We start from the raw sequence: 15,083 nt of genomic DNA on the forward strand, positions 1-15,083 counted from the left end.
GCTCAGTCCTTAAGCATCTGCCTTCAGCTCAAGTCATGATCTCAGGGTCCTGAGATCGAGCCCCATATCGGGCTCCCTGCTCAGCAGAGACCCTACTTCTCCCTTTTCTACTCCCCATGCTTGTGTTCTCTCTGTCACTGTCTCTCTCTCTCAAATAAATAAATATAATATTTAAAAAGAAAAGGCTTTACAGAGACTTTCAAGTCTTTCGACCTCTCTTATATAATCAGGTAAAATTAATTAGAGCACAGCATTGCTTAATTGACACAGAGTTTCAGCTTTGGTGGAGTTCTGGAGATGCGGTGCCCAGCAGTGAGGACGTCCTTACAACGACTGAACTGTACGCTTCAACATGGTTAAGATCGTAACTTTTGTGTTTTATGTGTATTTTGCCACAATCTTTAAAAAATTAAATAGCACATTTGAAAGCACTTTTAATTAAATGTGCAGTACTGATCTTGCATCATTTTTTTTTTAGATTTTATTTATTTGACACAGAGAGAGATCACAAGTAGGCAGAGAGTCAGGCAGAGAGAGAGGGGGAAACAGGCTCCCCACCAAGCACAGAGCCCAGATGCGGGGCTCGATCCCAGGACCCTGAGATCATGACCTGAGCTGAAGGCAGAGGCTTAACCCACTGAGCCACCCATCTTGCATCATTAAACTTAAAACAGAATTTCCCAGGTCATAGCCAAGAAACACCATTTTCTTTTCTCCTTAGGTATGTTTTTTCCAGAGCATTTGTTTTGAAGGCAGGCTGTCTGTCTGTGGCATCCAGAACGCCGCCTCCACCACTCTTGTACTGTGCCTCTCTCACCTCGCCTCCCATTCCTGCTCAGGTTGGCTGTAACCCCAACGAAGACGTGGCGATCTTCGCTGTTGACTCCTTAAGGCAACTCTCTATGAAGTTTCTTGAGAAGGGAGAATTAGCCAACTTCCGCTTCCAGAAAGATTTTCTGAGGCCCTTTGAGCATATCATGAAGAAAAACAGGTATGTGCATTGTCATATTCCCCACTGGTGGCCTAAACAGACCTCCTAATATTAATCATGCATTTTCATGCATTAATTATGTATTTTCTTCCTTTGTTGATGGAAATAGGTAAGATGAGCAGACTGTGATTCACATGCAATGTTTCTAAGTACATCACTGAGATCTGTGTGTGACCATTCCCAGAAGGACAGATGACACCACCACAACTAGTGGAAATGTGCCATGCATTCTTATGGGGTGGGCGCTGACATTGTTCAGAGAAAGAGCCATCACTGAGGCATCCTAAACAGGGCCAAGAATTATATGACCCAGTAAGGGGTTGGTCTCGTAAACCGAAGAATTATGTGACCCATCGTTTCTGCCCCAAGAGCGTGATAGAAAAGATGGAGACAGCTGTCGCTCTGAAGCACTCACCATGTTCCTGCGTTCACGTGGCCTATATCCTTGGAGCCTGCCAGCAGCCAGTGCCCTTCTGGGTGCTGACTAGACAGCACTAAAGAAAACAGTCAAAAATTCCTGTTTTCGTCTGGCCCTGATTTAATCATCAGGGCAGCTGCATACGTGGGTGTTCATTACCATATCCTCTTTACTTTTGTGTGTGTTTGAAGTTTGCTGTAATGAAATTAAACAGTAAATCCTTGTTTAGAGGCACCTGGGTGGCTCAGTCGGTGAAGCATCTGCCTTTGGCTTGGGTCATGATCCTGGGGTCCTGGGATGGAGCCCCATGTTGGGTCCCTGCTCAGCAGGGATCCTGCTTCTCCCTCTGCTGTTCCCCCTGCTTGTGTGCTCTCTCTGTCTGTCAAGTAAATAAGTAAAATCTAAAAACAAAAAAAATAAAAAAAACACCTTGTTTATATTCCAGTGAGATAAGCAAATAAATGTTTAAATCAAGGCTTTGTTTAGGACAGTCAACCAAGATGCATTGGGTAAGTTGACCCTTAAGCAAAGTGAGGAACCAGTCAGGAGTGGCTATACGTGGTCTTGGGAAGAGTGTTAGGAGCAGAGGGAAGAGCAAGAACAGAAGCCCTGAGACCCAGTGTCATCAGCATCACCAGGAGGAACAAGGCAGCGAGGCTGGGCGGGCAGAGTCAATAAGGCAGGAAGTCCTGGTGGGTGAAGCGCTCGTGGCAGTGGAGCTGTCAGCCTTTGTCAGCACTTGGGCTTGTTCTCTGTGAAAGACACAAGCCACTGGAGGCTTTGAGCAGAGAAGTGAAATGGTCTGACGTGCGTTACGGGATCATCCTGCGTTTGTCTGTGGAGAATGAAAAGCCGCCATCATTGTTCAGATTTGCACCAGGGGGGTGAGGCGCCATGCGATTGGATTCTGTGTATGTTCTGAATGGGAAGCCTACACTGGGTGCTGAGTAATTAGCGGTGGGGCGTAAAAGGAGGAACTGTCAAGCATGGCTTTCAGGTGTCGATCCCCACCGCTAAAATGTGTCCGTGAGATCTGCTTAGATTGCTGTGTGTGTTTGGGGTGGGTTTTTTATGGGATTTTTTTGTTTGTTTGTTTGTTTGTTTGTTTTTTAAGAAAATGAAAGCTTATGAATTCGAAGGCTATAGCCAACATGGGTCATTTGGGGTAACAGAAACAGCAGCAGAAAAGTCTTCCTGATAGTCTCTCTCTCTCTCTCTCGGTTTTTCTCTTACTGCTCATTTTAAGACAAAGCCCATTCTTTGGGGTGCCTGGGTGGCTCAGTGGGTTGGGCCACTGCCTTCGGCTTGGGTCGTGATCTCAGGGTCCTGGGATCGAGTCCCACGTCCGGCTCTCTGCTTGGCGGGGAGCCTGCTTTCCCCTCTCTCTGCCTGCCTCTCTGCCTACTTGTGATCTTTTTCTCTGTCAAATAAATAAATAAAATCTTTAAAAAAAAAAAAAAAAGACAAAGCCCATTCCAGAATTTGGCATCACCCCTGATTTTATTTATTGTAGAGAGAGCAGGAGGCAGGGAGGAAAGAGAGACTCCTAAGCAGGCCCCATCCCCAGGAAGGAAGCCCAACATGGGGCTTGATCTCATGACCCTGAGATCATGACCTGAGCTAAAATCAAGAGTCAGATGATCAACTGACAGGGCCACCCAGGCTCCCTTCACCCCTGATTTTAGTGTATGCACAGAAATACCCCCTCCCTTTGGGGACATTGCTGGGAGTGCCAAGGAGATGGAAGCCTGGCGTGGCAGCCTGCCTGCTTGGGTGGTGGCGCTGATCGCCAGAATCCCAGCCAGCATTTGAAAAGAGACAGTGAGTTTGGAATCACGCATTGCCAGGCACTGTCGGATGCTGTTGATGGAACTATAACTTGCTATAACATCTTCAAAAGCATTTGGGCAGGGTGCCTGGGTGGCTCAGTGGGTTAAGCCGCTGCCTTCGGCTCAGGTCATGATCCCAGGGTCCTGGGATCGAGTCCCGCATCGGGCTCTCTGCTCAGCAGGGAGCCTGCTTCCCTCTCTCTCTCTCTCTGCCTGCCTCTCTGTCTACTTGTAATCTCTGTCTGTCAAATAAACAAATAAAATCTTTAAAAAAAAAAAAAAGAAAAAAAAAAAAAAGCATTTGGGCAGTGTGCAAGAGCCTTAACATTTCTCTGCCTTTTGACTCACTAATTCTACACTTATGTAACTCTTCTAAGGAATTAACTTTGAAATACAGCAAGACATTGTAAATCACAAAAAGTAATTTAAAAAAAAAAAGCAGCTAACACCTAAATATAAAAGTGTAAACTCAGTGTTGGTACAGCCACAACATGGAATATTGTGCAGCTGTTAAAGATGTTTACAGTGTTTGTGACACGGGAAATACTTAATGCTTTAATCAAAAGGTCAGGTTATGGAATTGGACAGTATAATAAGGACAGTTTTATCAATCTCTCCATGTGAAATATCATACTGTCACAAAATGGAATTTTTTTGTTTCATTACGTGTTTTCTACATTTCCCGAAATGTTTGTTGTCATCAAATATTACTCTTAATAATCAGGCAAAAAGCATCTTGATTTATTATTTTTTTTTTTAGTAAACTTTCCTTTTTTAATATTTTATTTGAGAGAGAGTGAGAGTGAGAAAGCACAAGCAGGGGAAGGGGCAGAGGGAGAAGCAGGCTCACCACTGAACAGGGTGAGGACTCAGGGATCATGACCTGAGCCGAAGACAGGACCCTTAACCGACTGAGCCATCCAAGTGCCCCTTATTATTACTATTTTTTTACACAGGGCATGAACTCATGACCCTGAGATCAAGAGTTGGACACTTAACTGACTGAGTGATCCAGACACCCCAAAAAGCATTTTTTTTTTAAAGATTTTATTTGTGTGTGAGAGAGAGAGAACATGTGTGAGCAGGGAGTAGAGCATAGGGAGAGGGACAGACAGACTCCATGCTGAGCATAGAGCCCAACACAGGGCTCAGTCTCAACCTCATGGTCAAGAGTTGGATACTTGGGGCGCCTGGGTGGCTCAGTGGGTTAAAGCCTCTGCCTTCGGCTCGGGTCGTGGTCCCAGGGTCCTGGGATCGAGCCCCACATCAGGCTCTCTGCTCTGCAGGGAGCCTGCTTCCTCCTCTCTTTCTGCCTGCCTGCCTCTCTGCCTACCTGTGATCTCTGTGTGTCAAATAAATAAATAAAATCTTAAAAAAAAAGAGTTGGATACTTAACTGACTGACCCAACCAGGCACCCCCTGAAAAGCATTTTTAAAAAGTACATGTAGAGGGGTACCTGGGAGGCTCAGCTGGTTGAGCACCCAACTCTTGATTTCAGCATCTGACTCGTGATCATGCAGGATGCAGGATCATGAGACTGAGCCCAGTACCAGTTCCACACTTAGTGCGGAGTCTGCTTGAGATTCTCTCTCTCCCTCTGCCTCTCCCCGCCCCACTCATGTTCTTCCCCTACCCCCCCCCCAAATCTTTAAAAAGTACACGTAGTTCTTCCCAGTGAGCTGCTTTTCTTCGCAGTGGGGGATGCAGTCATGAATTCAATCTTCTTATGTACTGAAGTCACCTCGGTATGTAGTTAGTCCTTTGTTACCTGTGGGTGACGTATTTGCTTTGTGGACTCTTAGCTAAGTTTTAACTCTTGACTTTCTCCTGGTCTTCCCTAAATGATCTATTATCATTTAGTTACTATGGATCCCACAGATGAAAATGAATGTTACCCTAAGCCAGATAAAATTTTCAAATCAAGTTTGCAATCCCAAAGCCACGCTAATGGGTTTCAAAGCTAGTGGTGTGCGGAAGAGATAGGTTTGTGTAGCCTTGCTGCCTGTAGTTTGTATGATAATAGCACCCACCCCGATAACTGCGAATGTCTTAATAGATTGCAAGACATACGTGCTAACCTTTTGCAAATATCCAAGTAACACTATGTTGAACCTTGCAGCTGCTTCAGAAAATGGGCCATTTTTTTGTCTTCAGGTTTGGTTTTGTAATGATTAAATTTAAAATTTTGCATCTTAAATTAACATTTGTATATTCCCATCCATTTATATGTGTTTATCCTACACATATACCCTTGCCTAAAAATCCAAGAACATAGGCACCAAGAGTTTAGAAATAGTCATCTCTGAGGACTCAAAATTATGAGTATCATCAGTGTAAAGGTTTTCAGCCCGAAAAACTGACCAACAGTGCCTTGAACTACAAGGCTGTATATTGTTTATGTAACAAGTCAGAGGCAGGCGGACCCAACTTTGGTTCCATAGCCCAAATTGTCATTGAGGACCCAGCTTCTTTCTTTTTGCTTTTTTTTTTTTCTTTAAGATTTTATTTATTTATTTATTTATTTATTTATTTATTTGAGAGAGAGAGAGAGAGAGCTGGGGAAGGGTGGAGGCAGAGGAAGAAGCAGACTCTCTGCTGAGCAGGGAACCCCATGAGGGACTTGCTCCCAGGACCCTGGGATCATGACCGAGGCCGAAGGCAGACGCTTCACCAACTGAGCCAGCTTCTTTCTGTTCCTTGTTTGTCCATCCACAGGATCACTTTTTATCTTTGAGCCTGTTGTTTTGTGATGCTGAACAGAGGCTCTAGCTCCAGGCATCATACTGTGTTCAAAAAACGGATACCAAGAAATGGGGCAGAGCCTACCATGTGTATTCTTTACAAGACAAAAAACTATAGTAGAAACCCCTCCCCTTCACATTCCCCCAGATTTTCTCTAGGAGTCATTAGAACACGTCATGTAGCTCCCCTGGCTGCAAGGGGCACTGGGGCATGGTGGACCTGGCACATGAGACAAGATTGTCGTGTTGTCTTGTCCTGGTCATGACTGGCTCCCTGAGGTCAGGAATGTTGCTGCTTGCTTGAAATCAGAATTCTCTTTTTTTTTGAAATCAGAGTTCTCTTACCAAGGAGGTGGGAGGATGGTGCTGGGAAAGCATCTGACTGTCTGCCCAGTGATTGTCTTAATGTTTTTTGTTGTATCTAGTTTAATTTTTTTTAGTGAATATGGATTACTATGTAAAATCTGCTTTTAAAAATGCATTTTTTTTGTCGGGGGGAGGGCATCTGTATGGCTCAGTTAAGCATCCCACTGTTGATCTCAGCTTAGGTCTTTGCCTCAGGCTCATGAGTTCAAGCCCCATGTCCGGCTCCAAAAAAATAAAAATAGAAGAATAAAAATTAGGTTTTTCTTTTAAGACTTTATTTATTTGACAGAGAGAGAGATATCACAAGTAGGCAGAGAGGCAGGCAGAGGGGGAGGGGGAAGCAGGCCCCTATGCGGGGCTCGATCCCAAGACCCTGAGTTCATGACCTGAACCAAAGGCAGAGGCTCAACCCACCGAGCCACCCAGGTGCCCCCAAAATGCAGGTTTTTCCATGTTCATTTCTCTTTCTCTGTTCAGAGTACAAATGACAGGGCTGCCCCCTTCTTTCCTTAGGTCTCCGACCATCCGGGACATGGTGATCCGCTGTGTTGCGCAGATGGTGAACTCCCAAGCAGCCAACATCCGCTCGGGCTGGAAGAACATCTTTGCTGTGTTCCACCAGGCAGCCTCAGATCACGACGGGAACATTGTGGAGCTGGCCTTCCAGACCACGGGCCACATCGTCAGTAAGTAACTCTAATGTCACACGTGCAAACCTAGAAGGGTGACCACTTATTTCCTGTTTTACTCTGCAAAGAGGTTTCCTTGTTTAGGTCTACTGTGATACGATAACATGCCAGGAGGTGTTCTGAGCTCTTACATGTGCTTAGACATGTGCACAGAAACCCTGTGAAGGAAGCATAGTCGATTCTCATTATTCGCAACCACAAAACCAGTGCTCCTGGCGCTTTCTTGGTTGTTTGTGGACATGTGTGTGCATTTAGCAGGATGTACTTGAGTCATCCAAGCACGTGTTCCCAGCCCAGGCTAACAAGGCGACTCTCTGCCTTCTGGTTTCAGCTCTCTCACTATAAATAAGTAAATGTCCTTTCCATGGTATACTTACTGCCACCATCTTTTTGTTGGTCCCATTTTAAATGGCCCTGAAGGGGGCGCCTGGGTGGCTCAGTCAGTTAAGCATCTGCCTTCAGCTCACTCCGTGATCCCAGGGTCCGGGGATCGAGCCCTGCATCAGGCTCCCTGCTCAGCAGAGAGCCTGCTTCTCCCTCTCCCTCTTCCCCTGCTTGTATCCCCTCTCTCGCTCTCTCTCTCTCTGTCAAATAAATAATAAAATCTTTAAAGCAAAAATAAATAAATAAAATAGCTCTGAAGCACAGTGCTGGAGTGCTGTCTGGTGTCCCTGAGCACTGGAAGGCTATGATGTGCCTTATAGAGAAAATGTATGTTTTCGATAAGCTTCATTCAAGCTTGAGTTAAAGTGCTGTTGGCCAGAAGTTCAATGTTGAACCCAATAGTATGTATAAAATAACTATGTCTTATGTGTGGAAACACACATGAAGCAAGGTTCTGCATTGATTGGTTACTTAAAACAGGGTGACCAGAGGCTCGCAGAACCTACCTCCACGCCTCCCCTGGGAATAGTGGCTCTGCCCTGGGGGCGTGGTCAGTGTTCACAGTTGACTTATAGAACACAACTACCATGAGTAACAAGAACTGGCTGTGCCAATACTCCCCACAGTTGACCAGAGAGGAAACTGAGGGACCAAAAAGTAAAGTAGAATAACTTGCCTGAGGTCACACAGCTAGGAAGTAGTGGGGCAGGGTTCACTCCCAGACAAGCCAGCCCAGAGTTGGCGCCGTGTCTCTCTCTTCTGGACTGACCAGATGGCCCTGGTCCTGCCTGTCATCACACCACAGGCTATTTGCTCCTCTTGGCCTTTGTAATGGTGAGAAAACATCAGATTAGCTTTCATCTTTTTTGAGATCTTTTAACTTTTTTTTTTTTTTAAGTTTCATTTATTTATTTGTTCGTCAGAAAGAGAGAGAGAGAGAGCCCAAGCAGGCAGAGCAGCAGGCAGAGGCAGAGACAGAAGCAGACTCCCTGATGAGCAAGGAGCCCAATGTGGTGGGACTTGATCCCAGGACCCTAGGATCATGACCTGAGCCGAAGGCAGCAGCTTAACCAACTGAACCACCCAGGCATCCCGAGATCTTTTAACTCTTTTTTTTTTTTTTTAAGATTTTATTTATTTATTTGACAGACAGAGATCACAAGTAGACAGAGAGGCAGGCAGAGAGAGAGGAAAGGAAGCAGGCTCCCGTTGAGCAGAGAGCCTGATGTGGGGCTCGATCCCAGGACCCTGGGATCATGACCTGAGCCAAAGGCAGAGGCTTTAGCCCAACTCTTAAGAAGCTTCTTGCTACTTACATTTTGTCTTAGGTGATGTTCGTAGGATTTTGGAAGACCTTAGACTTCTGCATTGCCTTTCACCCTTAGCTCATTGACATTCTTTATCTCCTTTTGTCTTCATAGCATTCCACCCAGGTAGCACTCGGTGTGGTCCTGGCATGGGGACGGCCAGGGAGTTAAAGGAGAGTGCTCGGGGTCACTGAACCAGGGCTAGAGCTTCCATCAGGCAGACCACTGAGGGCCAGCTTCACACACAGATCAGTGTTTATCCTACCCATTTCCTCCAACCTAAAATAGCTGACGTTGAAACGGACACCTTGGTATCCTGGTGAAACTTGATTTTCTCGTGGCTTGTCCTCTCTCACTTCCTTGGGGGACACTTGACAGGACCTCTTCAGAGAGTCCTTCTCTGACCCCCAGCCGAAGCAGCCCCTGCTGCCTTCTTTCCTCTCACCCAGCACTCACCCAACCTCAGATTATTTTATATTTTATATATGTATTGGCTTAGGCGATTATTGTCTGTCTTGCCCATTGGAGCACGAGTATCGTGAAGCAGGAAATTTCACTGGTTACCTCTGTCCCAAGGGCCCACAGCTGTGCTTTGCTCTTAGTTGGCACTCAGTAAATGTCTGATGGCTGGCTGGCTGGATGAATGAATGAATGAATGAGTGAATGAATGAATGAATGAATGAATGAGTGAAAGTACTGGAGCTCAGGAACCAGTTTAGCCCAGGCAGTGCCCAGTCGATTCATTCTTGAATCGATTTCCTGAACAATTTAATAAGAAATGCTGTCTCCCAGAGAGAGTGACATGCTTTTCTTAGATTTTCACAGAAGTAGTCCCCTCAGGGTGGGAGGTGTTGGATCCCCATTTGGAAGTCTCTGGTCTTATGAAAAACATGGCTTTGTTTCCACAGCAACTATCTTCCAGCACCATTTCCCTGCAGCCATCGATTCCTTTCAGGACGCTGTGAAGTGCTTGTCGGAGTTCGCCTGCAACGCGGCCTTCCCTGACACGAGCATGGAGGCCATCCGGCTCATCCGCTTCTGTGGGAAATACGTCTCCGAGAGGCCTCGGGTACGTCACTTCCTCTCCTCCCTTCTGGGGACTGAGGAGAAAAGGAATCAGAAAGAGCGTTCCCCGCTACACTTTTAGAAATGCATGTTTGCCCTAAACTGGGCATTCACTTCAAAATGCTGCCTGTTACTGGGGTTCTACCCCTTCTCTCGTTTTGCATGTATGAAATTACTTCTTTTACTCCTACTGAACTTCTACCTAGTGTTCTGTGAACTGGTTTTGTAAAAGATAATAGTATTTAGCTTTGAATTGTGGCAAAGCTGAAGAAGCTAGACGTTTCTGTTTGAAAGGAAACAAACCTCCCTCTTAAGGAAATGAGATTTTACCATTGTGACATGGCTGAGAAGTTACATTTTTAAAAATCACCTTTTGTTTTCTCCTAGAAATGTTTGGGACTTTTATGTCTCACCTTTCCGAAAAGGCCTACTTGGTTTAAATAGCAGTCTCGGACACTGAAATTGGGTAGAAATAAGCACATCTAAACTATGATACAGATCCCTCCTTCAGGTCTTTTCTGTGTATCGATGTGTTTAGTTTCCACATCAGACCTGTGAGATTGGCAATTATGTCCCCGCTGAACCAGGGGCATTGACACAGGCTCAGAGAGAAATTGCCTCATGTTGGGTAATCAGAGCTGATAAAGAAATTTCATTACGACAGTACCTCACTTCAAGAGTGATTACAGTTCAAAGGGCTCAAAATCCCAGAGGTAGGGCAGGGAGTGGAGCTTCACATCCAGACTGGGAAAGACTGCCAGCTCCGAGCTGCATGACCTTGGGCAGCTGACTTCATGTTCTAGTGCCTCAGTTAACTTAGCAGTGATCTGCCCACTCAGCTTATTCCAAAACCCACGAAGGTCCGTAGGCATAACTGCTCATATGTCCTTGGGAGAGGCTTATGTTTGCCTCCTGGGGATTTCCTATCCTGCCCTTGCTGAATGGTTGTTGTTAGAGGGGGAAATGTGTGGGGTCTTGATCTTCGTGTAGTTCCCTTTTAGTTTCTTCCTTTGCTTGCCTAGTCTGCATCTGAGAGGTGACTCTCCCGGCAGGTGCTACAAGAATACACCAGCGATGACATGAATGTGGCTCCTGGCGACAGGGTCTGGGTCCGAGGCTGGTTCCCCATCCTGTTTGAGCTCTCCTGCATCATTAACAGATGCAAGCTAGATGTTCGGACAAGGTAACCATGTCCCAGGATGGTGCCCCTTTCGCCACAGAATGAGCCTCAGTCACCTGCTCCCCTGACCCCATGCTCTACCCTCTCTTCTCTGCTGTTCTTGCCTCTCCCCCCGCCCCATTCCCTCTCTGCGCCTGACTTTGTTCCTCCAGAGGACTCACGGTCATGTTTGAGATCATGAAGAGCTACGGTCACACCTTTGAAAAGCACTGGTGGCAGGACCTGTTCAGAATCGTGTTCAGGATTTTTGACAATATGAAACTCCCTGAGCAGCAGTCGGAGGTAGGTGATGACTGAAGCGGTGCCCTGGACACGGTGGTGGGAGTGGGAGTGGGAGTGCAAGTCTTACCCTTCAAGCTTCTGGGGTGTATTTTAAAATGGAAACCGCCAGGGCGCCTGGGTGGCTCAGCTGGTTAAGCCTCTGCCTTTGGCTCAGGTCACGATCCCTGGGTCCTGGGATCTAGCCCTGCATTGGGCTCTCTGCCTCTCGGGGACCCTGCTTCCCCCTCTCTCTGCCTGCCTCTCTGCCTACTTGTGATGTCTGTCTGTCAAATAAATAAATAAAATCTTTTAAAAAAATAAAATAAAATAAAAAATCTTAAGAAAAAAAAAAAAGGGATGCCAGCACACACACCATAAACTGCCTTTTCAACTTAAGACATGAGTGCTTTTCTACAATCCTGAGTCTTCCATGATGTTTTTTCAAAGCTGCAAAATATTTCTAGCCTCACATATCCCCTGGTCCATAAGAAATTATTTCCAGTTTTTCTTAGCCCTGAAATGAACGTTCTTAGCCGCTACCTTTGTACTTGTTTTTTTCTTTGTTTACTTGGGGCAAGTGGTGTATCAGGTTTGGAGCTTGCACATTACTGAGGCTTTTGATACGTACTTGTAAGTTACTTCCAAATAAATTTGCAGCCATTTATACTTGAGCAGTGAGTGAGCATCCCTGTTTCTCCATGTCCACCATGGCTCTCCGTGGCTCTCTGCACCTCACATGGGGTTCGAACTCATGATCCGGAAACAGAGTTACACCTTCTTCTATCTGAGCTAGCCAAGTGCCTCAGTTTTTTTGTTTTGTTTTTCTTTTTTAGAGAGAGTGCACGTGCATGAGGGAGTGGGGAGGAGCAGAGAGAATTTTTTTTTAAGATTTATTTGAGACCACATGTGAACAGAGGAAGTGGCAGGGGGAGGAGCGGGGAGAGAGAGAGAGAGAAACAGACTTACCTGCTCAGCAGGGAGCCAGACACCCAGGGACCACAACCTGAGCCAAAATCAAGAGCTGGACACTTAACTGACCAAGCCACCAGGTGTCCCAGGAGAAGGAGAATCTTAAGCAGACTCCATGCCCAGCATGGAGCCCAACATGGGACTCGGTCTCATGACCTGAGAAACCAAGAGTTAGACATTCAACTGACTGAGGCACCAGGTGCCCCTGCCTCATAGTTTTTTAATTGCTAATGAGGTTGCATACTTTTTTTCACTTTACTAATTCACATTTCTTCTTTTATGAATTGGTTTTTCACATCCTTAGTCCATTTCTTGAGTTAGTTACCTCTTTCCTATTGTTTTAAGAGCTTTTCAGTGTATACATAAAGTAGCATGTCCTTACATAAATTACAGATGATTTTGCCCCCTTTGTTATGCTCATTTTCTTCTCATTTTAGAAAATTTTAGCTTTTAGAGAACCAAATCTAGCAGTCTTTCCACTTAGGGCTTCCACTTTTGGAATCTTGTTTAGCAGTACCCACCCCTCCCTATTCGATGATTTTCTGAATCTCTCTCTATATTAAATACTTGAAATACTGCCATGAAATTACCAGAGATAAATTTTTGGTGTAAAAAGGTGTAGTTAGCATAATCTCATATTCACTTTTTCCAAATCATTACAACTTTTTGTCAGTATCACTTTGAATGAGTGTGTTAATATCCTCTCATATAGATGTACTTAATTCAGTTGCTGCCTTGCTGGGTATTGGTTCATATCTGTGTTTTCAGCGTGTAAATGTCAGTGTGGTGTAAACATCTTTATTCACAGACCTTCACACTCAGATCTTCAATTCTTTTTATTTTTTAAGATTTTTATTTATTTATTTGACAGAGAGAGATCACAACTAGGCATAGAGACAGGCATTGGAGGGGGAAGCAGGCTCCCTGCTGAGCAGAGAGCCCCATGTGGGGCTCAGTCCCAGGACTCCAAGATCACTTCCTGAGCTGAAGGCAGAGGCTTTAACCCACTGAGCCACCCAGGCACCCCAGATCTTTGATTCTTTCCTTAGAGTCTGTTCCTGTCAGCCCTGTTCCTACACCTGTGGGTGTGAGTGTTATAAAAAGACTATTGGCGGATACTGCCAGGTTGCACAACAGAACAGCTGTGCCCATCATGTAGGAGCTGTGCCTATCATGTAGGGCATGTGGTCTAGGAGACCATCATGTGGGTCTCCTAGAGACCCACAAGGAGAGTGGCCTCTCAACGTACCTTTTTGCTTTTTCAGAAATCTGAGTGGATGACGACAACTTGCAATCACGCCCTCTATGCCATCTGTGACGTGTTCACCCAGTTTTATGAAGCTCTGAATGAAGTACTTCTTTCTGATGTGTTTGCACAGTTACAGTGGTGTGTGAAACAAGGTACTTGCTATGTCTCTGGCTGTCATTCTTCTTGCCTTAATTTTTAATGGGAGTTGAATTTTTTCAATATGTAAAAGCAAGAAGGTAATGCCGAAGGAATTACAGTATATAATTTAATTGGGGAAAATGTGTATTTTTACATAATTGGAGCATAAAAACAATCTCCCCAAGCCAGTTTTAGCACTTCTTAAAGATAGGTTGTAATTATTATTATATCTTAGAAAATGTGCCTTTATATATTATACTGTTTTTTTCTACTTTTGTCTACATTTGAAATTTTCTGTAATGCTTTTAAAATGTACAATGGGGGTCAGGTAGCAACAGCTTCATCAGTGGACATTTCCATTTGAGTACTTGCTGAAAGAGTGCATACTAGGAAAAATACCCACTAGCCCATCTGACCTGGATTCTATAGATAGTTTTGGCTTAGGACAAAGCTTCGGTGTGTTAAGTTTTTCCAAAATGTGACTCAGTTTTAAAATAAAGGATAAAACAGTTAATACCAGGGGCACCGGGGTGGCTCAGTGGGTTAAAGCCTCTGCCTTCGGGCTCCGGTCATGATCCCAAGGTCCTGGGATTGAGCCCCACATCGGGCTGTCTGCTCAGCAGGGAGCCTGCTTCCTCCTCTCTCTCTCTGCCTGACTCTCAGCCTACTTGTGATCTCTGTCTGTCAAATAAATAAATAAAATCTTTAAAAAAAAAAAAACAAAACAATACCAGTATGGCAGTGTTTGAGGGATGAAATTTAGAGAAACGCTGGTCTAATATTTCCATCTTTTACCATTCATCATACAAGAAATCAGTTAATTAAGACACAAACTGACCTTCTTCCATCCCCTAGCAATAAAGCTGTGATAAATCATTTTATCTCTTTAGAGCCTGCTTAAACAATAAAGGTTGTAATACCGTCGGGATCGTTGCTTCCTTAAATAAGACCCTGCAGAATCCCCCCCCCCCGCCCCCGCCGCCCTGCGTCATGTCATCTCCATGCCATGATAGGAAGCCTTGGTGCCCTGGTGGGAATGAAAACCGCAGTGGAAGTTTGGTGATGAATATCACTTTATTTTGCAGATAATGAGCAGTTGGCTCGGTCAGGTACCAATTGCTTAGAAAACTTAGTCATATCCAATGGGGAGAAATTCAGCCCGGACGTCTGGGATGAGACATGCATCTGTATGCTGGATATCTTCAAAACCACCATCCCACACGTGTGAGTGCACATGTGCCTCTCGCTGTTGATTTCCATGCGCGGCAGACATCTTAAGACTCCCAGGTTGCCTTTCACATGGATCATTTTCCTTCTTTTGCGTTCCCTTCAGCTTGCTGACCTGGAGACCTGCAGGAATGGAGGAAGATTCGTCAGAAAAACATTTGGTAGGATTCTTTGTTGTTGTTTTTTCTCTGATCTCCTGTTAGAGCATAAAATTAAGCAATCCAAAGAGTTTATGCTTTTCTGATGGGAAGTGAGTAAAAAAGATTAT

The 15,083-nt window shown here is 45.0% G+C and overlaps 1 protein-coding gene across 2 annotated transcripts in view; it reads left to right on the forward strand.

The window, feature by feature from the left end:
* The window catches only part of ARFGEF2 (ADP ribosylation factor guanine nucleotide exchange factor 2), a 101,812-nt gene that overhangs the window by 70,687 nt on the left and 16,042 nt on the right, over positions 1–15,083 (forward strand). For both annotated transcript variants that reach the window (XM_059407189.1, XM_059407191.1), the window contains exons 26-33: positions 840–991; positions 6,860–7,032; positions 9,635–9,795; positions 10,844–10,974; positions 11,124–11,253; positions 13,467–13,602; positions 14,674–14,812; positions 14,922–14,976. In XM_059407189.1, coding sequence (XP_059263172.1) covers positions 840–991; positions 6,860–7,032; positions 9,635–9,795; positions 10,844–10,974; positions 11,124–11,253; positions 13,467–13,602; positions 14,674–14,812; positions 14,922–14,976 — 1,077 coding nt within the window. The remainder of the gene's footprint in view (positions 1–839; positions 992–6,859; positions 7,033–9,634; positions 9,796–10,843; positions 10,975–11,123; positions 11,254–13,466; positions 13,603–14,673; positions 14,813–14,921; positions 14,977–15,083) is intronic.

The sequence above is a fragment of the Mustela nigripes genome, chromosome 7, assembly GCF_022355385.1.
Source record: "Mustela nigripes isolate SB6536 chromosome 7, MUSNIG.SB6536, whole genome shotgun sequence".
In the NCBI taxonomy this organism is placed as follows: domain Eukaryota; kingdom Metazoa; phylum Chordata; class Mammalia; order Carnivora; family Mustelidae; genus Mustela; species Mustela nigripes.